Raw genomic sequence first — 24,819 nt, 5'->3', positions numbered from 1 at the left:
TATGAATTTGTTCAAGAGATAAGTCAAAGGCTTTGAAAAAAAAAAAAAATATATATATATATATATATATTGATAGAGGAAACTAGAAGGTTCAATACAGAAATGTTGTTCCTTTGATAAAAAAAAATATATATATATATATATTGATAGAGGAAACCAAAAGGTCCAATACAGAAATGTTGTTCCTTTGAAAAAAAAATAATATAAATATATATATATATATATTGATAGAGGAAACCAAAAGGTCCAATACAGAAAGGCTGTTCCTTATCAACTTCTACAGAAGAGCTATATAGTGAAAATGGCTAACAAATATACTCCTTCCTTCAAATAATAAAAGTGATTCAATACATGATTTTATTAAGAAATTCCCAGGGAATCCTCTAATATTACCCAAAAAAAAAATAATGAGCAGTCCCTCAAAGCTATTGGATACACGGATCCAGACTTTAGCCCAGTATCTATAGCCAGAAATGGACAAGAGTAATAATTGCTTTCTAACTTTTGGATAGGACGCTAGTCTATAGCAAAGTACTTTCTGTCAGATCTAACAGACTCAGATACCCAATCATTGCTGGGTGGACTGCACCTGGGATGGATCTCAGTCCCTTTGATTCAGAAGTGATTGCTCCTCCAACTGAGCTATCAGGACTGAAATTATATACTATTGTTATAATCAAACACGATTTAAAATATAAGATTTTTTTTTAAGCTTAAATAGTTCAGAAACCACTTTTTTTTAAAAGTTATTGATGAAACTAAAAGTGTAAAAAAGACATGTTACAGCAATTCATCAATGATTTTTTAAAAAACGCAATGTTCATTGTGCACAATTCCATTGCTATGTCTTCACATTTTCTGAATTTATCGGTTTTGTCTTTGAGTGACAATTTTCATCTCATCACCTGGTATATGTTCAATGAAGGTAAAATATGAGTATTTTGACGAGCCAGAGGCAAGATACATATCATGTTTACTTTTTTTTCTCTTCTATCATCATCATCAAAATAATTATAATATTTATTAATGGAAAAGAACACAGCAGAAACAAGTGGGAGAGGAAATAGGAAGAAGACGATGGAGGTGCATTGGACACACGCTTAGAAAGAATGACTCCACTATAACAAAGAAAGTATTGGACTGGAACCCTCAGGGCAGAAGATCAAGGGGAAGGCCACGAGGAACATCGAGCAGAATTAACCCATTGCTGCCCGGGCATAATCTGAAAAAATGTCTCTAACAGACCATGCGAGGGGAGATAACTCTTCCAAATGTCATAGTACACTTCATGAAAAAATTAATTGCAAGAATGTGAGGCATGCTAGAAACAAAATAAAAGCTGTTTTGGAAAGAAGAATGAATGGCCTTTAATTTGATGTATTGTTTTGGACTATTGATTCATATTTTGATTTGAAAAAAAAAATGTTAAAGTTGAAAAATATGTAATAATATTAAAACACATGAAATCCATTGTCAATGTCATCAAAATGCGCATCCAACTCAACCTCAATGTCTGATTCATTGTCTGAATGAGTACTATCATCATCACTATCCATTAAAAAACGTTGATAACGCCCGAGAATTGAGGAATTCAAACGCCATTTCAGCAAAAAAACAAAACAAAAAAGGACGTTACCACAACCGATTTGGTCGACAAACTTCAAAAAATCACAGCAGACAAACGAATTGAGATAAAAACGATCGGGAAACGGCTAGTTTCGCTTTTACTCTTTCTCTACTTTCGTTTTACAATTAAAAAGAAGTGGTTCTACACACATTTTTAATATACGGGTTCAATGACACTGGGTACCTGGCGGGCGATATCGGGTGATCCGGACTTATGCAGATGTTTTTTTAGCGGGCGATTACGGGCGATTTGGGCGGCAATGGGTTAAAGAAGCTGATATACAGAGAAGTGGTAAGACATGGAATGAGATAAAAAAGTTAGCTCAGGATAGAGAAGGATGGAAACTGTTTGTCTGTGGCCTATACCCTGACCCAGGGTGAAAAAGGCAATGATGATGATGATGACTATTAGGATGATGTGAACGATGATGATGACCATCAACACAATCATCATCATCATCAATTATCATCATTATTACAGCCAAAACTGCAATTGGATCGTGTCCTAATAAGAAAAGATGCTGTTTTGTTTTTGTTTTTAAGGGTTTTACGGCGCTTGCAACACATTAAGGTCATATCAGCGCCAGTAAAAAGGAAGAAAATGTGATAGTAAAAAGTTCTAGAATTACAATTAAAGCACAAAAGAAAAGGTGAGACAAAGGGGAATTGGTTCAAATAGGAAACGGATGTAGATTCCAAGAGCACACTATCAAAGTACTTAGTTTGAGATCACCTAAAAGTCTCATCCAGACACAAGCACAGGTCCCAACCAAGAGGAATACACTCAAATGTTTACAAATCAAATAATATAATATGCAAACTAAACATAATACAATGCATAATAGAGAGATGATTTACAAGGAAAAAAATATCATCTCCCAAAATTCTAACTATACATTCGACTGTTTCCCTCCTAGCCAAGGAACTCCGGCCAGGGTCTGGACAAAACTAAGTAATATCATTCCAAGACAAAGACAGAAAGAAAGTTGGAAAACAGATATAGGGGGATAGAGGACACAATAAGTACCTCCCTGCCCGCTACGGGAGGTCAGGAACCCCACACAGAAGAAAAGATGCCTGACTGGAACAGCCTGTCCGTGTCAAAAAGCAACAAAAACAAAAAAAATATATATATATAGCTTCTACTTCTACTGGTTAATTGGAACACATGCTGGTTAATTTGAAAAATTGACGAGCTTCATTAAACTTCATATTTTGATTGACTTTACACCAAATAAGAAAAAATGCTTCTACTAAGAGAAATGAGATCATTTGTATCCCATACTTTTAAAAGCAACAATGCCATAGAGTCATTAACAACCAATTCAAATTGTTAGACTTCAAAAATGTAATTGTAATTGTCATATGGAGAAATAAATATGAGTGTAGATAACGATGAAAATAGTTTTTGTTTTTTTGATGAGGCAGTTATTGGTTGTTATTGTAAATTGTGCCATAAACTATGGTGGATCACGTTTCATGTTTCTTGAATTTATTTTATGTTTGTTTTTTTGTTTTTAAGGGTTTTACGGCGCTTGCAACACATTTAGGTTATATCAGCGCCAGTAAAAAGGAAGAAAATGGGATAGTAAAAAGTTCTAGAATTACAATTAAAGCACCCAAGTAAAAGTAAGACAAAGGGGAATTGAGAACAAATAGGGATCAGATGTAGATTCCAAGAGCATACCACCAATGTACTTAGTTTGAAATCACCTACAAGTCTCATCCAGATCACCTATAAGTCTCATCCAGATCACCTATAAGTCTCATCCGGACACAAGCACAAAATCCAACAAAGAGGAATACACTCAAATGCTTACATTATACATTCAAAATAAAAATAATAATACATAACAGAGAGATGATTTACAAGGAAAAAAATATCATCTCCCAAAACAATAACTATGCATTTGACTGTTTCCCTCCCAGCTAGGATTCCGGCCAGTGCCAGGACAAAACCAAGTAATCTCATTCCGAGACAAAGACAGAAAGCATGTTGGATAACAGATATAAGGGGATAGAAGACACAGTATGTACCTCCCTGCCCGCTATGGGAGGTCAGGATCCCCACCCAGGAATTTATTTTAAATGTCTCAGGGTCATGAGTAATAAAAAATAAACTGAAGCATTTATATAGCACACTATCCACTAAACGTGCTCAAAGGGCTTTACAACAGGCCATTAACCAACAGCAACACTTAACATGTAGGGCAAGACATGAAGATACCTGATAGGCGATATTACAATTTTTGAAAACAGACAACGATGTTAACGACCAGGTACTCATTTTACACCCGAGTACGATGTGAGAATGTGAGTACAGAGTCTTTTCCAAGGACTCAACTCAGCACCACTTAGAGCCGGTCTCGAACCCAGGACCTTCCGATCCGAAGGCGAGAGTCGTAGCACTAAACCAAATTGCAAAAGAGTTCCTTATGAATGTGTAGTAGAGATAATGGTCACTCATTCTCTTCACACTCTTAGTCTGAGCAGTAAAAATGCAAAGTTGAATTTCTTCAAAAGTGGAAGATGAAATTTTTAGTCTAGCAGCTGAAAGAAGCTGGTAACACTTTGACATAAAAAAAAAACATCACGTGTATGGTCCCTACTGGCTGTTCCCATTGTAAAGGCCATCAGGGGAATCTGATAAATGGAGGAGTTCTCATGGGTAATTTTGCTGGTCACAATTAAGCAACTTTGACTGTATTATCATTTTGCTTCCTCACTTTATTATTATAATTACTATCATCATTATCACCATTTTTGCTATTACCATTATTACTTTTGTTATTATTACTACGATCATTATTATTATTATCATCATCATCATGAATAATATCATTCTTATAACAAATAGTTCTATTGTTCTTTGTGATGCACTTTGAGCGCATTTAGTGGATATTGCGCGATATAATCACTCAAGCTGTTTTTCTTATTATTATTATCACCATCATCATTATGATTAATGTCATTATCTTTACCATTATTATCAATATTACAACCATCATCATTATTATAACTATTAAAATACAAAAGAAAAACGTTTTCTATGATTCAGCATTAGGAAAGAGATGCCCAAATACTGCAAACTATCATAAACTACTGAGGAACACACTTTGAAACTACTTATAAAATTACAATTGCAACGAATTGCATCTAAAATATTAAAATTCCTCATGGAATTTTTTATTCATTATGTTCACACCAAAAATCATGTAAGACGAAATTTATGCTAAACCTTATTTCCCTAATTCTTTATCTGCAGGCATGTTTTCATCAACAGAGCAGCAATTGCCTTAAACTTAAACATTAGACATATTGCACTAACTTCTCCATTTGATAAAGATTAAAGGAAGGAAAGGAAAAGATGACAAAATCATGGCAAATGACACAATCGCGCTCAAGGCAATATTAGAAGAGACAGCGAAAGTTAATAATTCTGGCCAAAAGGTGAAGATGAGGAGAAATCAATCTATGTCTATCCTACAACATATTCATACTTGTGCCATGACTTGTGCAATTGTGTCATGACCAACTAGGGCAAGCTGCATGGCTACCAAAATGATAAAGGCACGATTTCTGACACACATTTGTTGTCCACCAAGTCATCTCAGCAAGACCTAGCTGATGTTATCCCCTCCTCTTCTTCATCCTTTGCAATATCAGTCGAAGCAGTCTTACTTTGAAGATCCATAACACCTGGGACAGCCTCCTGACTGTCTGCCACTGTGACCATTTCATATTCATCCTCACACTGTATTGGATCGCCTAATTTTCCGTTGTTGCTGGGTTGATTTTCACCAAAGTCCCATCCCTCCTTTCCGTCCTTTTCCTTCAACTCTTGCGCAATCTGCATACTGGCAGCCATGGATGAGACATTGGACAAATCCGAGTTTAATGGCATTTCAACCTTACCATCTTTCAAAGAAAAACAATTAAGATTCACATTGACATTCTCACTGGTGTTGCCATGACTAACAATGCCTCCATTGCCTTCCTTCTCTGTTTCAATGCCAGCATCAGACATTTTATTTGCTTCCACTGATGGGTTTGAAGTGGTCGTTTTGGGTACGCTTTCATCAGAGGATGACTTCAGGGGGGGAGGATCAGAACTCTTATGGGTGCTTACACTACTACTACCTACAACAGAAATATTTCTGGCAGGGATGTGTGATGACCTTCCAGGGAGAGCTGTATTATTTTTAGGATCCACCTGGCCTGATGTTTTTGTATTGCTTTTAGAACTTCCATCAGCAATAGGTAATTTTGATCTTGAGGGAATATCTTTATTTCTGGATGAAACCGGTGTTTGCATTGCTGCGACTGAAGTTGAGGATGATGAGTTTGATGTTGCAGATGAAGAATGTGAAGCTTTGCTTTGATTGTTTTTGACATCAGAAGAGCTCTCCTTATTGGTTTTGTCATTGCCTTTCACTTCATCTTCGCTATCTTCACTGTCTTCATCGTCGTCATCGCTTTGCTCTGGCTTTGTCAGTGTCACAGCTGTGAAATGAAATAAAAATTAAAAACCGATTAAACAATTGACATAAAGATGTTTTTGTTTTGTTTTGTTTTTAAGGGTTTTACAGTGCTTGCAACACATTTAGGTTATATCAGCGCCAGTAAAAAGGAAGAAAATGGGATAGTAAAAAGTTCTAGAATTACAATTAAAGCACCCAAGAGAAAGTAAGACAAAGGGGAACTGGTAACAAATAGGGATCAGATGTAGAATCCAAGAGCATACCACCAATGTACTTAGCTTGAGATCACCTATAAGTTTCATCCGGACACAAGCACAAAATCCAACAAATAGGAATACACTCAAATGCTTACATTATACATTAAAAATAAATATAATAATAACAGAGAGATGATTTACAAGGAAAAAATATCATCTCTCAAAACAATAACTATGCATTTGACTGTTTCCCTCCCAGCCAGGACTCCGGCCAGGGCCAGGACAAAACCAAGTTATCTCATTCCAAGACAAAGACAGAAAGCATGTTGGAAAACAGACATAGGGGGAGAGAAACCACAGTATGGACCCCCCAGCCCACTATGGGAGGTCAGGATCCCCACCCAGAAAGATGTTTTTGTTTAATTTCATAATTGGCAACACTCTTAGGTCATTTCAATGCAAAGAAAATGTACAGACAATTTTTTTTTAAAAGGCCTATATATTACTCCTGCTTACAGGCATCCATGATGTTTTTTAAATGAGAAGAAATAGAGAAGTGGAACCGATGAGCATGCAGAAAAACTATGTGTCTAATCTGAAACAATTTAAAGGCACCAGCCTGACATAAACACACTCTTCAATCCCAAAGACATGACATAAACACACTTTTCAATCCCAAAGACATGACATAAACACACTCTTCAATCCCAACGAGAAGACATAAACACATTCTTCAATCCCAAAGAGAAGACATAAACACACTCTTCAATCCCAAAGAAAAGACATAAACACACTTTTCAATCCCAAAGAGATGACATAAACACACTCTTCAATCCCAAAGAGAAGACATAAACACACTCTTCAATCCCAACGAGAAGACATAAACACACTCTTCAATCCCAAAGAGAAGACATAAACACACTCTTCAATCCCAAAGAGAAGACAAACACACTCTTCAATCTCAAAGAGAAAACATAAACACACTCTTCAATCTCAAAGACAAGACATAAACACACTCTTCAATCCCAAAGAGAAGACATAAACACACTCTTCAATCTCAAAGAGAAGACACAAACACACTCTTCAATCCCAAAGAAAATACACAAATACACTCTTCAATCTCAGAGAATACACAAACACACTCTTCGATCCCAAAGAAAATACACAAATACACTCTTTAATCTCAAAGAAAAGACAAACACACTCTTCAATCTCAAAAAAAAAAGACACAAACACACTCTTCAATCCCAAAGAAAAGTAAACATTTATCCTTAAATATTCCCAATTACATTGTTTTTAAATCATTCACCAACATAAACAAATTTCGTCAATCATTCATGAGAACTAATGGTTTTCTCAATTTGCCACAGGAATGAAATAAGATACTCTCAGATAAAATGGTAAATTAATATTTTTAAAATCCAACAAAAACACTCTTATAAAAATGACATAAGCTTAGTCCAGTAACAGCCAGAGTGCAAAGAGTCACAAAATTTAGAAGACATAGACATGCTTACACACAGCTACGAGGACTAAGAATAATTATTCTTACCTTTCGGATTGGGGGTAAAAAATTCCAATCTCGGAGCCAAGGGTCTTTGCTTTCGGGCTGGATTCATTACAAAGCAGTAACAACATCGGAAACCTGGTGGTAAAGCGAAATAAACATTTTAAATTCAAGGTATTGAACAGGTAAAATGTTTTGTGTCTTTTTATTAAATACTTTGAAACAACAAATCAACCCTCCCCTTACCACCCATAGGAAAATCGTCACATTCGTCATGATGCAGCCAACAATTTTCTTATTCTTTCTCTTGTACATCACAAAATTTAAAGAAATGCTTTGATTACAGCTATAAATACTAAACACTGTGTTGTAGAGCTCACTTGTTCCTTTTTTGTTTGAGTAAGAAAAGTCTATTTTTGTGCTAGGTGGGTGTGAATTTTCGAGAGAAATTCTAAAAATAGCTGGTGAGGAGAGAGTTAAGATCAAATTAGCGGAGACACACCCACTATTCAGTCTGCCATTAATAGACAGTTTAAATGAATAGGTGACTTTCAAAACACATTAAGTCCCATTTTCATCATTCAAAGAAAACGGCAATTTTTTGTCCTATTTTTTAATTGGCTTAAAGAGGAAAACACTTGTTTTGTGTACCTCATAGAACAATACCCTGAGTGTTTTGAAACTTCAAATTCCCTCTTGTGATTCTATGGAGTCCCAAAAGATAGTTTGAGATTGTTAACTCATTTTCTATCAGGATGTGACTTAGGACGTTTTGAAAGTCGCCTACTCAAATCATGCTTCCCATCCAAAGGTATAAAAGTAGTATTACGACACCACAAGCTTACCTGCAACAGATTGACTAGAAACCTGCTGCCCATTTTATGTTTTTATGCTTTTAAGGGTTTTCGGGCGCTTGCAACACATTTAGATTATATCAGCGCCAGTAAAAATGAAGAAAATGGGATAGTAAAAAGTTCTAGAATTACAATAAAAGCACCCAAGAAAAAGTAAGACATAGGGGAACTGGGAACAAATAGGGATCAGATGTAGATTCCAAGAGCATATCACCAATGCACTTAGTTTGAGATCACCTAAAAGTCTCATCCCGACACAAGCACAGGTCCCAACTAAGAGGAATACACTCAAATGTTTGCCAATCATATAATATAATATGTAAACTAAACATAATACAAAGCATAACAGAGAGATGATTTACAAGGAAAAAAATATCATCTCCTAAAACTATAACTATACATTCGACTGTTTCCCTCTCAGCCAAGGAGCTCCGGCAAGGATCAGGACAAAACTAAGTAATCTCATTCCAAGACAATGACAGGAAACAATTGGGAAACGGGTATGGAGGGGATAGAAGACACAGCATGTACCTCCCTGCCCACTATGGGAGGTCAGGATCCCCACCCAGGCCGATTTTATGATAATTAAGAAAGAATCTGTATGGTTCCTCTTCAAAACGTTAGACTGAAGTAAAACAGCCTATTGTTCTAAAATGTAACTATTGATTTATCTTCCTTCCTTTTTGAAATGTCTAAAGTATCAGGAAGGGACTGAAAATTTCTTCTCAAATATTAAAAGTTTTTTTTTTTTCTAACATCATTCTCTTACAGCTAAAATGAATAACTAATTCTAACCTCCATTAGGCAAAAATAAATGATATATATATGTATAAATAATAAATAAATAATAATAAATAATATAATAATAATAATAATAATAATAATAATAATAATAATAATAATAATAATAATAATAATAATAATAATAATAATAATAATAAATAACAATAATAATCATAATAATCATAATATTAATAATAATAATAATAATAATAATAATAATAATAATAATAATAATAATAATAATAATAATAATAAATAAATAAATAAATAAATAAATAATAAATTTTTTTTTTCAAATTTTAAAAATCTAAGTCTACATATCATTAAACAATCAAAACACGAGCTGTGAAAGACTCTACAATGTAACGACAATAACAGATCTTCTTACTCATGTACTCAAATTCCTCCCTGAGTGCCATGCCATTGTGAGAATGACAAGCTCGACAAATGAGAGCATACCGATTCTCAGGCCCGTCGCCCACCAGATAGTCCATCATTTTATCCATCATACCTCGCTCCCTTGGCAGTACCGATCTTGGCATGGGGGGACCAGGAGGGCCTGAAAATAAATTTATTATACACAAATTCATATAGCACTTCTCCAAAGATTGTATTCAGACTTCGTTGAACTAAAGCTCATTCATTCAATGCCGAAATACAGCCATATTAATCTATATAATCCAGATTAATGTAATCACTGTTGTCATTGTTTTATTATTATTCTTACTTATAATCATCATTACTATTATTATTATTATTATTATTATTATTATTATTATTATTATTATTATTATTAATTATTATTATTATTATAATTATTATTATTATTATTATTATCATTATTATTATTATTATTATTACTATTATTATCATTATTATTATTATTATGTAACCATAAACTCAGATAGAGCTCCAGAGAAGAAACTTCCCCGAACATTTGTTTCAGTCCTTAACTTCTTAAACTCTAAAGGTCCTGGACCACACCTAAGTCATTAAATGCTGACATGGGGCTTGAACTCACGACCTTTGAATCTGGATCTTATTCTGTATATTTTATGTGGCCGAAGGGCTAGAGCTCAGGTGGTCGATGGTTCGGATAAGTATATTTTATGTTCTTATCCATAATGCAATCGGTGCCGTTGATGTAATGACATCACTTATTCCTTATTACAGACTTGCCAATTTGAAAACTTCAAATTTAGTAATTTTAATGTCAATTTTTAGTAATTTGACAAGGAAAATCGTAATTTCTGAAATTGTGTATGAACAACCACAATATTATTATTATTATTATTATCATCATTATTATAGTAGTACTAATAGTAGTAGTAGTAGTAGTAGTAGTAGTAGTAGTAGTAGTAGTAGTAGTAGTAGTAGTAGTAGTAGTAGTAGTTGTTATTGTTCTTCTTCTTATCATTATTATTACTATTATTTTTATTATCATTTAAGTATTACTAAGAATTAAAAATTAGTAATTTTCCATAAAATTTCGTATTTCACCATGAAATTTGTCTAAAATCCGTAAAATTACGAAAAATTCGTAAGATTCGGCATGTATGTTATTATGTTGTTGGTGGAGTTCGTTTTCATTCCTCCTTATCCATAACCAATGAGTGCTCCTCCCTGTGCTAGCACTAAAGGACCACATCTGTGCGGCTATGTGGAAAGCCCTAGCTTCAAGCTTGGCTCTGCACATAGTTAAGTCATTGGAAAAAGCACTTTACTCACATTCTCTCACCGTACTCAGGTGTAAAATGAACAGAAAAAAAAATTGTAATATCACGTTATAGGTGTCATGGCTCGTTCTAAATGTTATGCGTTGCTGTTGGTCAGGGACCCTTTGTAAAGTGCTTTGAACATGTTAAGTGGATAGTGCGCTATATAAAAGGTCAAGTTGTTTGGGAGGGTTTTTAAAGGATTGAATTGCTTTTGTTCCTTGTCTGACAGTGATGGAAGGTCTTAAGACAGGCTTTTTATGTTAGTATCTAATTTGTGACCCTTCGCCTCAAAACGGTATTAAGTCGGGATGGTTAAGATGTTGAAAATTGAATTTATAGCCAGAACTATCAGACTTGTGTTGAGTTTGTATGTTTTATTGAGGAGAATGGATACCATATTTTAGGGTGCTAATGCCAACAATTTATAATTTTGACCAGTTTAACATTTAATTCGGCTTTTAAGCATTTGGTTCGTTCCGACATAATACCGTTTTGAGACGATGGGTCACATTTGGTATCAAATATTGCTGAGATGAATGTTTTTATTTCAAATATCAAATTGTTTCATCATGATCCCAAAATTTTGGCCATATCAAACAGGGCACAGATGTGTTGTATTCTTCAATCTATATTACTTTATAATAAATTGTAATAAATTGAGCTTTATATAGCGCAATATCCACTAAATGTGCTCAAAGCGCTTTACAAGGGGTCCCTGTAGGATGGGACATGACGCCTGTTAGGCGATATTACAGTTTTTCGGACACAGACAACGTTGTTAACGGCCAGGTACTCATTTTACACCTGAGTACAGTGAGAGAATGTGAGTAAAGAGTCTTTTCCAAGGACTCAACTATGCGCCGAACGCGAGGCTCGACCCCAGGACCTTCCGACCCGAAAGCGAGTGTCATACCACAAGACCACATAGCCGCTTTATACAACTTACCAAATCCTCTACCAATCTGGGGAGGCATGGCCTGAGCTTGCATGATTTGTTGCTGTTGCATGGGAGCTCCTCCGACACCACCACCCCTGCCTCTTCCCGCAGATATAGGGACAGGGGTCACTACAGGCTGAAGTGGCCGTGGTGCCCTTAGAGGTGTGTTCACATAGGGGTTGGGTGTTGCCGAGGTGGATGGCCGCGGTGCTGACAACCTCATGGTGGGAGTCGGTGCTACACTTCGAGGCAGCGCAGGGGTCGGTGAGTTACCGCTGACCTTTTTACGTTGGTGCAGGGCTGTTGATGAAAATATATTTGAATAAATTCTTATCATCATTATATGATATATAGAGAGCAAGATAAAGAATGAATGCACATGTATGTTTAGATCTTACTTACTTACTTTTATCCGAACCAGCAACCACCTGAGCTCTAGCCCTTCGGTCTTGTGCCATGACGTAGAAGTTAGACGTCTTTTGTAGTTGTTCCAGGTGACCATAAAGTGTGTTACTGATGCTTGTGTGTTTAGATCATATGTCAATATCACTCTACAAATCCTCATCAGAGGGGTTAAGCTTTAAATGAAATTTTAGCTCAGCTTTATGAGAAAGTACCTCGCAATAGACTAGCACCCCTATCCAAAGGGTAGCAAGCAATTGCTATTGTCCATTTCACGAAATAGAAACAGGGATAAACTCCGGCTCCATGGTCCAAATAGCTCTGAAGGACTACTTTTTTTAAAATGAGATATTATTGTTGTTGTTGGAAGGATAACAATACCAAGAAAAGTCACATTTAAACCGGAAAATAAGTGAGATTAAAATATTTGTGGTTAAAAAGTCATGTAAAAAAAAAAAAAAATTGAGCTTTTATATAGCGCAATATCTACTAAACATGCTCAAAGCGCTTTACAAGGGGTCCCTGGCCAACAGCAACACATAACATGTAGGACGAGACATGACGCCTGTCAGGCGATATTACAAATTTTTGGGACAGAGACAACGCTGTTAACAGCCAGGTACTCATTTTACACCTGAGTATGGTGAGAGAATACGAGTAAAGAGCCTTCTCCAAGGACTCAACTATGCGCCGAACAAGGCTCGAACCCAGGACCTTCTGATCCGAAAGCGAGTGTCATACCACTAGACCACATAGCCGCACATGTATATTATAAACACTTTAGATATAAATCGTAATTCGTTATAGAGCCTTACAAACAAACAAACACATGAAAAAAAAAGAAAAAAAATTTTTAAATTCCAATGATCTCTTTAAAAAAACAGAAGTTGTATATCAAGTACCCACCTGTACCGGATGAACTTGGAGATGGAGACGGAGATACTGGACTTGTTTGTTCATCTCTCTGGAACCGCAGACACAAAATGAGAAAAAATATATATCTTGATTTAAAGATATGCAGATGCAGCACCGCAACTGGTATATGGTCTTTGCTTTGTATCCAAAAGGTACAGAGTCCCGCATATCCAGATTGTACAGCTATGTGGTCTAGTGGTATGACACTCGCTTTCAGATCGGAGGGTCCTGGGTTCGAGCCTCGCTCGGAGCATAGTTGAGTCCTTGGAGAAGGCTCTTTACTCGCATTCTCTCACCGTACTCAGGTGTAAAATGAGTACCTGGCTGTTAACAGCGTTGTCTCTTTCCGAAAACATTGTAACATCGCCTAACAGGCGCCATGTCCCGTCCTAAATTTTAAATGTTGCTGTTGGCAAGGGACCCCTTGTAAAGCGCTTTGAGCACATTTAGTGGATATTGCGCTATATAACAGCTCATTTTTAAAAAGCTCATCATAAATAACAAAAGAAAATGGAATGGGAGCTTCAATTTAATCAATGAAAACAGCGAATGTGGATGTTTTAGGTTTCCCCCTTTATCAACAAAACACGATGAATGAAACACGAAAGACGAAAAAGAGATGATGTGAGAATGGTGCTGATATTCAGATTATGAAAATCATCTAAGTCTAAGATCAGTGGTGCTAGCTTACCTCCAATTTTTTAAATCTTGCCGGGTCAAATTTTTCCAAGATTTCCTTTGCTTTCTTGTACGTCTCTGTTTCCATCACATCCTCTAACTGTTGAAATACGTTTTAAAAAAAAATATATGCACATAAATTTCATCTCGTACTCTATGCACTTCATCTATTCCTCAAATACCCCATCTTATAAAACCTAATAGGCATCTGATACAGTGCAAGTCACCTAATAACCGATTAGCTCTGAAATGACACTAGGATGGGTGATGTAATGTTTTCAATTAACGTATTAGTATTAAAAGAGATACGTCTTTATATTATTTGAATTACGTCCCTTGTCGGATGTTTACTTTCGTTTTGGTTGCTTAAAAAAAAAAAAATTGAGCTTTTATATAGCGCAATATCCACTAAATGTGCTCAAAGCGCTTTACAAGGGGTCCCTGGTCAACAGCAACATTTAACATGTAGGACGAGACATGACGCCTGTTATTTTTTTTTTGGACAATGACAACGCTGTTAACGGCCAGGTACTCATTTTACACCTGAGTACGATGAGAGAATGCGAGTAAAGAGTCTTTTCCAAGGACTCAACTATGCGCTGAGCGAGGCTCGATCCAGGACTTTCCGATCCGAAAGCGAGTGTCATACCACTTGACCACATAGCCGCACATTGTTATTGTTGACTGGCTAGAAATCATTGGCCATCTCTATAATTATAATCACGAATAAAATCTTTCATCATCGAAACCATCGTTGTATTCTTCATGATTCTACACCTTTCAAACATTATAGGTGAGATCCAAGAATGGTAGATAAAGGCAATAGGGTTACAACAAAATCTTTGCTGAACATCCTTTCAAGCCCTACCCCCTTCATCCTTGAGACCTCTAATTATCAATCAATCAGAACCAATTATAAACGTCCTCATTGACAAAACTGAGTTACTTCTTCAAATTTTGCAAAAAAAAAGAAGAAAAAAACAAAACAAAATAAAACAAGGATGCTGCTGAAATATGTTTATGAGAAAATATACATAAATGATGATAATCGACTGAATGTTCAATATAGGATAACATAGTCTTATTCAGACCCCCCCCCCCCCACACACACACACATACACACACAAACCCTATTTTATTTTCACATAAAACACAAGCAGTAATAGACATAAATTATCATAAAATTTACAATTAATTTATGGAAAATCGAAAAATAATTTTTAATGAAGCTTCAACATAATACAATTTGTCAGAATTTGGCCACAGAGAACATGCATTGCATCAAAGTGACATAAAAAATAATATTAATGACAATTTTAAAAACAACAATAATATCAACCGATTTTTGACCCTACAACTAAGAGTAAATGTGATCCCTTGTCTCAAAACGGTATTAAGTCGGGATGATTAAGATGTTTAAAATGGAATTTGTAGCCAGAAATATCACGCTTACGTTGAGTTTATATGCTTTATAGAGAAGGAATATCATATTTTACTGTGCTAAATACCAACATTTCACATTTTTGACCAGTTTGACTATAATTTGACTTTTTAGCATCTGGTCCATCCCAACATAATATCGTTTTGAGACGAGAGGTCACAAATGTCTGTGAAAAAAAAAAACAACTAAATTGAAAAATAAATAAATATGAATATATGTTCACACTCACAATCTGCTTCTTTTTTTCTCTCAAGTCCCGCAAAGCAAGATCTACAAAAAAAAAAGAAAAGAAAATGTAAATAGGTCATGCTCCTACACAAAACATGGAAGAAAATGAAAAGAATGAACATTATATATTTTGTAATACTTAAAACTGAGAGAGAGAGAGAGAGAGAGAGAGAGAGAGAGAGAGAGAGAGAGAGAGAGAGAGAGAGAGAGAGAGAGAGAGAGAGAGAGAGAGAGAGAGAGAGAGAGAGAGAGAGAGAGAGAGAGAGAGAAAGAGAAAGGGGGGTGGTTTCAATTTGATGATCTTTTTTGTCATCTTTGTTCCACTAGATTCAGCTGAAAACGACTTACATGCATTGATTACGCGTGGCACAAGAATGACAATTAAGGCAAATGAAAACAAAATAAAACCAATATACAATGAGCAGTATACTGAATACATGAAAAATCTTTATGCATGCAGTAACAGAATTATTTAACAACTCCTCGTGTAAATGAAGAGGCAGGAAATGGTCAAAGGAAATCAAGAATTAACCCTCTCCTTACCAACCATAGGGAAATCGTCACATTCGTTACGCTCCGACCAGCACTTTTATCATTCAAATTTCTTTTGTAAATCAGACAAATAAAAAAAAAATAGCTATAAAAACATGACAGTTTTGTAGAGTTCACTTTGCTGATCAATATTATGCATATAATGTATTTGTTACTTTCCTGTTTGAGTAAGAAAAAAATATTTTTGTGTCGGGTGGGATAAATTATGAAAATCAGACTAGATCCTGAAAAATCTGATCGGCTTAAATCTCACTCTTATTTGACTCTTTCCTGTCATTTAGAATGCCCCGTAATTATGAATCGTTTCTCAGTGTTTTTTGTTTTTAAATAAATTAAATTCTAGCTGCCCAGAAATGTGAACTCGTCTGATGCGGGATGAGGTTGAAATAATGATGATGATCGTACTATGGCGGTGGTGGTGGTGGTGGTATTGATGATGATGATGTGATTATAGTGGAAGTAATGATGATGATCGTACTATGGCGGTGGTGGTGGTGGTATTGATGATGATGATGTGATTATAGTGGAAGTCATGATGATGATCGTACTATGGCGGTGGTGGTGGTGGTATTGATGATGATGATGTGATTATAGTGGAAGTCATGATGATGATCGTACTATGGCGGTGGTGGTGGTGGTATTGATGATGATGATGTGATTATAGTGGAAGTAATGATGATGATCGTACTATGGCGGTGGTGGTGGTGGTATTGATGATGATGATGTGATTATAGTGGAAGTCATGATGATGATCGTACTATGGCGGTGGTGGTGGTGGTATTGATGATGATGATGTGATTATAGTGGAAGTCATGATGATGATCGTACTATGGCGGTGGTGGTGGTGGTATTGATGATGATGATGTGATTATAGTGGAAGTCATGATGATGATCGTACTATGGCGGTGGTGGTGGTGGTATTGATGACGATGATGGGATTATAGTGGAAGTCATGATGATGATCGTACTATGGCGGTGGTGGTGGTGGTATTGATGATGATGATGTGATTATAGTGGAAGTCATGATGATGATCGTACTAGGCGGTGGTGGTGGTGGTAATTGATGATGATGATGTGATTATTGTGGAAATAATGATGATGATCGTACTATGGCGGTGGTGGTGGTGGTGGTATTGATGATGATGATGTGATTATAGTGGAAGTAATGATGATGTTGTTGTTTATGTAGTAAATATAACGGGTTGGTTGTAGTAAGTAGTGATGACAATAATGGTATGGTCATGTTGATGATGATGCTGTGGTTGTGATATGAAAAATTATAATATTGTAGTGGTGTTGGTGGTAATAGTAATGGAGATGGTTGGAGGGTATGGTGATGGTGTAAAAGTAGTACACATTAGTGATGATGATGATGATGACGATGATGAAGATGATGATGATGATAGGCTGAGCCAATTTTGTGACTTATATGATGCCTGTTGATAAAAGGGCAAATATCAAGCTGAATGCTAACCTATTTTATCAGTTAGTTTCAGACTTGTATTTAAAATTGTTTTCTCCTAAAAATCTGACCATAATGTCATTTATTGACCAAAATTAAACTTATTGGGTGTCAAATAAAAAAAAAATCTCATTTTCCAACTTCCTTAAGGGGGATTTTTTTTTTTTCCAAATGTCAGTTAATGATAAACTGGAATTAAATAAAAGCCACGTAAAAAAGATCCGGTATTGTATTTTTTTCAAAAGAATTCCCGATATTTGTTCAGACAAAATGTTCAGAGATTTATTTTTTTTAAATAATAATTTCAAAAAAACCTTATGTTTTTTTTAATAACACCAAACATCCAACACGGAACTCATATAAATTTGCATGTTAGTTTAAATACATTTTAAAAATAAATTGCTGATTTCAAAGATGATTATCATTATCTCAACTTTATCACAATCTGAAATAAAAAAATTTTAAAAATAAAAAATTAATCCCCATCCATGTGAACACAAAAGAGTTAAAGGAGAGAAAATGACAAATGTGTACAACATGAGTATTGTCTACCATTAACGCTTACCGTTTCCTGCAATGCGTTTGATAAAATACCAGTGTAACAATTTCTTGATTCCCCATATTCTGAAAATCACAGAATGTTAAAATTTGAACAAAATTTCATTTAAGATATCACAGGGACTGTTAATCTCAATATTTACCCTCATTTACCGATTAAACCAATCGACTTATTCATTAAAGACTGCGTTCATAAAAAAAAGTAAAAATAAATTAAATTATATTTCAACAAATTATAGCATGTTCTATGCAGCTACAATCGCTAAAATTATCCTCCCTGTTGTCCATATGAAACTAATTTAGACGTTTTTTGGTCACTTACATAACTAGCACTCTGACAATATCCATTACTGTCTACTGCAAAATACTCATTCTTACGAGAGTCAAGTGGAGTAATGTGTTGTGTAAAGAGTCTTTCTGTGAACGAGTATAATTGTCCATGAAGGTATGTGAAATTATGTCATATTTTTATTTGTTCCTTTTTTATTCAACATAAATATGGCAATTTAGTTTGTCGCATTCATGCTTTTATGTGAAAACTAGTTAATCAATTGTTTTTAACAAACAAGTATGAAGAATGATGATTAAAAAAAAAAACAAGACAGGAGTTATCTCTATTGCATTCAATATAATGAAAATCAAACAAATTTGATGAACGATATCAAAATGTTCCAATATTTCTAACCCTGGTTTATTGAATTCCACTCAGCTTTTACCATACAACAAACCTAACTTAAGATTAAAGTTTCCTTTCTCAAACAATACTACGTACAATTTTCATGTCCATTCATGGGTTCTGTAGGAAGAAAATGGATGGGCTGAGGCTGAGTGCAATAGAATACTTGCCAAAAGGTACATAACACATACTGCACCCTGGAAGACTCATATGCGAGTCATTTTTTTAAATTTTTGCTCAGACAGAAACTCAATCGCAGTCACGAGTAAATGCTCAACTCCATTTTTTTCCGAGCACCATCCGTATATGGAATTCTCTGCCTGAAAATATTTTTTAAAAATAAATGGCCAAATTGAATTTGACAGAGAAATGGATAAAATCGAAATAAACGCTTAGGCACGTCCAATTGTTCTCACCATACTTCCAGGCGAGATTATCTTCAAAGCGAGGAGTTGTGACGTAATGATAAGACAAGACAATCCCCAATTTTTAACTTTGCCACTCTGTATTGCAGCTTACACTCAGGTTATTCATGTCTATCATGGAATAAATCACTTAAAATAGGAAAATACTTTCTCTTCAAAACTATAGGGAATGAGATTAGCGGAAGAGTAGCGTCCCTTGATTGGACGTCACCGGTGGAGTAGTTATTAGAGAGAGAACGTCACACAGTTTTGTGCATGCGTCTCTCGTCCTCGCTTCCGGTGAAAGCGGCATGAGACACTTCACCGAAAGCGAGGACAAAACCATGTTGACGTTCTCTCTGTAAGGTGAAGTCCAATCAAGGGACGCTACTCTTCCGCTAATCTCATTCCCTATAGATGTGATTATATATATATTTACTTACAAAAATGGAAAAGCTAGTAGAGGAAGGGAGTACAAAAGACGTAGAGGCCAAGTGTCGGGAAAATAAAGCAGGAAGAAGACGATGGCCGACAGAATGTAGAGGATGATAGAGTAGATGATAAGGCCAGTGGCAACTCTCTTCTGGCGATCTTGGTTTTCTTTGCGATTCTTCTGCAGACGATTTATCTCCTAAAAAAAAAGAAAAAAAAAAAAAAAAACAGGACAATTTTATAAAATGTTAAAAATGACATTACAGGTTGGAAAATAAAACTATAGTTAAAAATTCTAGAAGGTTTCAGATAATTTCATGACATGGCAACCATTTCCTAATAGGGAGAGAAGTCGTGACATCACACCTTCTGCTCTTCCAGTTCCAAACTCCTTGGGAATGTGTATGTAAAATATAAATAAATAAATAAATAAATATTGAGCATTTATATAGCGCAATATCCACTAAATGTGCTCAAAGTGCTTTACAAGTCTTTCAGAGGACTAGTAAAGAATAGGTGCACATTGAATCATAAGATGGCATAACTATTTTAGAAGCAGGATGTATATAGGCAGATTCTTACGATTATGGGACGTAAAAGAGTGAGGGTGGATGATCTATATTGAAGACGAACACATATTTTTTAGACTGGAAAATAAGATGCCATCACTCTGAAACCAGAAGATCAATTACAAAAGGTATGTATCCTGTCCTCAAGAAGAGTGGTTTTACACTTCCAATGAGATTGGAACCAGTTTTTGCATCACACTTGTTTTCCCTATTACCATCCCTATAATTATAAGCTACAAATTATAATGATAGAATGGTTTATTATATGGTTCCATTTTTATGCACACTATAAAAGTTTGCTGTACTTTTCTTGATCAATTTAGTAGTAGTATATCTAATTTACAGGTAAGCATAAATTCTAAGAAACATTAAAAAGTATTAAAGTTGTAATCATATTTCAAAGGGTACGATATACTAGAGCTGTAACGGGACACCCAAAACAGCTCGCTGTCCACGAAACCCTTGCTGCAAAACGATACATCGAGTACTGAATCAGCCTGTTTTGCTTTCAAACCAATACACATCCGGTAGCAAACAACAGCACCTATAAGCCTGTTAACATTAAAAATACTTGCTTTGCCTAAAGATTAAAACAATTAATGTGAGTAATTCTCCAACTGTCATACTAGTCATTATTATGGCATTATACGCTCAACGGACACCAATTTATGACAGTGTGCTTGCTGTTTGTTATGTGTATCGCTTTGCTTAAAACAATCACTTACTGATGTCTCAAATCTATGAGTCTGTTTTTTTTTTTTTTGGTTTAGCAGCACATCATGTACGTTTTGCATTAGAGACGCCTACTACCTGATGTCTTGATTTTAATTGAATGAGAGAGAAAACAACTCACAAACTGAGCAACAACTTTACCATGACATTGAGCTTTATATAGCGCAATATCCACTAAATGTGCTCAAAGCGCTTTACAAGGGGTCCCTGGTCAACAGCAAAACATTTAACATGTAGGACGTGACATGACGCCTAACAGGCGATATTACAATTTTTCGGACAAAGACAACGCTGTTAACGACCGGGTACTCATTTTACACCTGAGTACGGTGATAGAATGTGAGTAAAGAGTCTTTTCCAAGGACTCAACTATGCGCCGAGCGCGAGGCTCGAACCCAGGACCTTCCGATCCAAAAGCGAGTGTCATACCACTAGACCACATAGCCGCACGGATAAGAGATGAAGGGAGGGAGCACAATGGAGAAAGAGAAGAGACAAGGGTCGTCTGACAACACAGTGCATAGGAGTATTACAATGTTTTAACCCCTTAACAGTGACACGGATTTGCTTGTTTTCAGATAATAGTTCCCTTATATCATTATTATTATTATTGGAGAATAATCCGCTTCCACCAAAAGAGCATATGAGTAAGGCTACTTGGGACTTCAATTATCTATAATCGCATTGTCATTACTTGTCTTTAGATGAAAATGGTAAGATCTGATAATGGGTCAAAGAAAGATTGAATTTTGCCTTTAAATGTACTCAAAGCGCTTTAAAAAGGGTCCCCGACCAACAGCAACACGTAACATATAGAATGAGACATGACGCCTGTTAGGCGATATGTTACAATTTTTTTCCGACAGACAATGCTGTTAGCAGCCAGGTACTCATTTTACACCTGAGAGAATATGATGAGTAAAGAACCTTTTACCAAGGATTCAACTATGCACCAAGCGAGGCTTGAACTCAGGACCTTCCGATCCGAAAGCAAATGTCATACCACAAGACCACATAGCCGCACAAAGTGGACAACGTTCTCTTCAAAATCAAACAAAAGAAATGAAATCGCAAACGAGATTTGATTGAACATTCAGCACTTGCATGCACAGTGCACATGACCACGAGATACAACGATTGTCTTGAGTTAGGTCGAGTAGAAAACAATTGCTTTTGTGCTGATAAAAAAGTACACAATTCATTCAAAACTGAAAATCCCACTCGAAATGTGAAATGCGGGACTTCACACATGATGCAGAACACTTGACAGCCCTGCCCTGCTCTCAGTATCTTGGAAGCAAGAAACTTAGCCCTATTGCTCACCACTGACCCTCATGTCTTCCCCCCCCCCCCCCCCCCCCACCGAGATCATAGAACCTAAAGAGGGATTTCCCCTGACAATGAATAAATGGAATTCAGTCACTCTCATTAGTTATTTACATACCTTGTCAATGTCTTCTAGGATTTCAATTGTAGTCTTCTTCCTCTGCAGGGGGATTAAAAAAAAAAATGATGATTGATGATTAGGCTGTGGAAATTATGATCTATCACAATTGATAGATACACAATTCTAATTCTAGTCTTTGTTGCTTTAAAAAACGGAAGGACTTCCGCAGTTTCACAGCACGCCTAAAGAGGGGATTTTTTTTTTTAATTAAACGGAGAGAACCCTCAGAACCCCCCTCAACCCTAACTAAAGACATATATAACCCGATGAAACATAATGTTTGCCACCACTGAAATATCGAAAGTGATGGGAAATACAGTAAAAGTAATAATGAATAATGGTAACGGCCAGAATTGTAAACGACAACCAACTCAGCAAATTATTTTTGAAATTAGAAAAATCACACCACTTCAATGAAACTTTTATCTTAAATAAATATATACCCCATAATTTTCACCAGATTCAAAATTTTTGCATCCTTACCAACCCGACATACTACTACTGATTTGAGGCAATGGATCATAAATATTTAATGCCCTGTTTGCATATATTTCAATGTTTAATGATAGCACAAATCATTTTACAAAGCCTACAGTGACTAACTGTAATTGAGTAATTCACCAACAATGACAACAGAGTGGAATGGATTGAGTGTACAGCCGCAGTGCAGTGCCACAAATTGAGCGAGGACGAGGTGACTTGCTCAAGGCCACACCATGCAGCGGTGGGTGATCGAACTCTGTACCTTTCAGGTACGAAGCAAAGACCGTACTGATGAGCCACACTGCCCCCCCCCCCTCCTCCTAATTAATTCCTAGCCACTTAATGGGGATGCCCCGTCGCTTAATGGGGACGAAATTTGACAATGACTGTCCCCATAAAAGAGCTTTTCCGTTATCTTCAATAATTTTAAACGATGGTTCATAAAGTGCAAATATTAGTCTAATGGCACGGGATGTTAAACCTGGGTGTATGTCATACCACCATTCATCACAGAGGAGTGAAAAATAGAATTGACCAGTATCCCATGTTAGTGTCTATTATAACAGCCACTCGGGTGTGTAATCGAACAATTCATCATAATCATCACAGATACGTGAACTATAAAATTTACACTTGTACTTGTATGCCTTTTCAGTGTCATTAATTGCTGTAGAGTCACATTCCTGGTCATGGGTCGACAAACCAATTGTGCGATGTGTAATTAGTGATGGCTTTGCTTGTTCAAAGCTCTCATCACCAAATGATTTATTTGTTCAATGAGATGAATGGTTAGACAAAGCATTCTTAAACCATTGTTTGCTTAATTGACTTAAACTTAATGCAACCGTTATGAGTGGCATATTCATAAATTGTTTTGTGCAATTAGATTTGTCTCTCATTGTTAAAGATAGATTAAAGTGTCATCTTTTTTCATTAAGACATAAAATGTCACTCAATTTCATGCCCACGGCATAATTGGGACACTGCTTGATTGGGATGTTTTTCAGTTCAGGAACTGAGCCATCCCTGGACTGTATCTAATAAGGAAGTAGAGAATTAATTATCTTTTTTTAGCTACTTACAGTTGAATAATTAGTAGATTGAGTACAATACTTTTATCATTGCTTTTTCCCACAACACAAACATTTTGAATTTTGAATATTTTAACTCAACAAGTCAAGTCTCAAGATCAAGTTTAGAAACTGCAAAAACTTTGTGAATGATTGACAGTCATACTGAACTGTGTCTTAATTTCAGTCTTAGCCTTAACTTTAACAATTAAATCTAAAAGTTCATTTATGAAAGTCAGCTCATTTTGGATTTTAACTTCAAACAGGAACAAGATTAGTCTGATTATGATTAAAGTGTAGTGTAGAGACAAAAGTAAAATATACTGAACTGTACAACAAGGACAAGACGTTGTGAAGACGGAGTTGTCATACAAACCGGTATATATTGGTTTCATACTATATTCTATCATTTAAAATAACATTGATCGGAACTAGATGCTAATCAGTGCAAGATAAAACAAATTATCTGTATCTGTCTAGACATCTATCAAGCTGGTGACAAGAGTGACATCATTAATCATTATCATTGAATTGGGCAAATCTAAGTCTAAGTTAAAGTTAACAGCAACGGTTTACGAACTTAATCTTACCCTGAATCTTGAAATTATGAGTCCCATTTTGCGATAATTTCCTTGCTATTTCAAGTAAGTCGAAACAAATTGGAAAG

At 35.7% G+C, this 24,819-nt stretch overlaps 1 protein-coding gene across 2 annotated transcripts in view; it reads right to left on the bottom strand.

Moving 5' to 3' along the window:
- Positions 1-1,342: 1,342 nt before the first annotated feature.
- Positions 1,343-24,819, bottom strand: part of LOC144957489 (endoplasmic reticulum junction formation protein lunapark-B-like) — a 23,572-nt gene continuing 95 nt past the window's right edge. The window contains exons 1-12 of one of the 2 annotated variants that reach the window (XR_013642174.1): positions 24,743-24,819; positions 22,597-22,638; positions 19,863-20,050; positions 18,347-18,405; positions 15,769-15,809; positions 14,112-14,198; positions 13,412-13,469; positions 12,113-12,403; positions 9,837-10,007; positions 7,857-7,949; positions 3,698-6,129; positions 1,343-3,111 (exon numbers count right to left, since the gene is read on the bottom strand). The exon at positions 24,743-24,819 is cut by the window's right edge and continues 92 nt beyond it. Coding sequence is in view for 1 of the 2 variants with exons in the window: in XM_078888808.1 (XP_078744934.1) it covers positions 5,237-6,129; positions 7,857-7,949; positions 9,837-10,007; positions 12,113-12,403; positions 13,412-13,469; positions 14,112-14,198; positions 15,769-15,809; positions 18,347-18,405; positions 19,863-20,050; positions 22,597-22,638; positions 24,743-24,769 (1,950 nt within the window). In the remaining variant the exon portion in view is untranslated. Of the gene's footprint in view, positions 6,130-7,856; positions 7,950-9,836; positions 10,008-12,112; positions 12,404-13,411; positions 13,470-14,111; positions 14,199-15,768; positions 15,810-18,346; positions 18,406-19,862; positions 20,051-22,596; positions 22,639-24,742 lie in introns of both variants that reach the window. The other variant, XM_078888808.1, reaches the window with a different exon arrangement.

This window comes from Berghia stephanieae, chromosome 12 (genome assembly GCF_034508935.2).
Source record: "Berghia stephanieae isolate SIO BIC M18660-M18661 chromosome 12, UCSD_Bste_1.3, whole genome shotgun sequence".
Taxonomy (NCBI): Eukaryota; Metazoa; Mollusca; class Gastropoda; order Nudibranchia; family Aeolidiidae; genus Berghia; species Berghia stephanieae.
The sequence above is the reverse complement of the archived record's forward strand: the minus strand, read 5'-3'. Positions and strand labels throughout refer to the sequence as shown.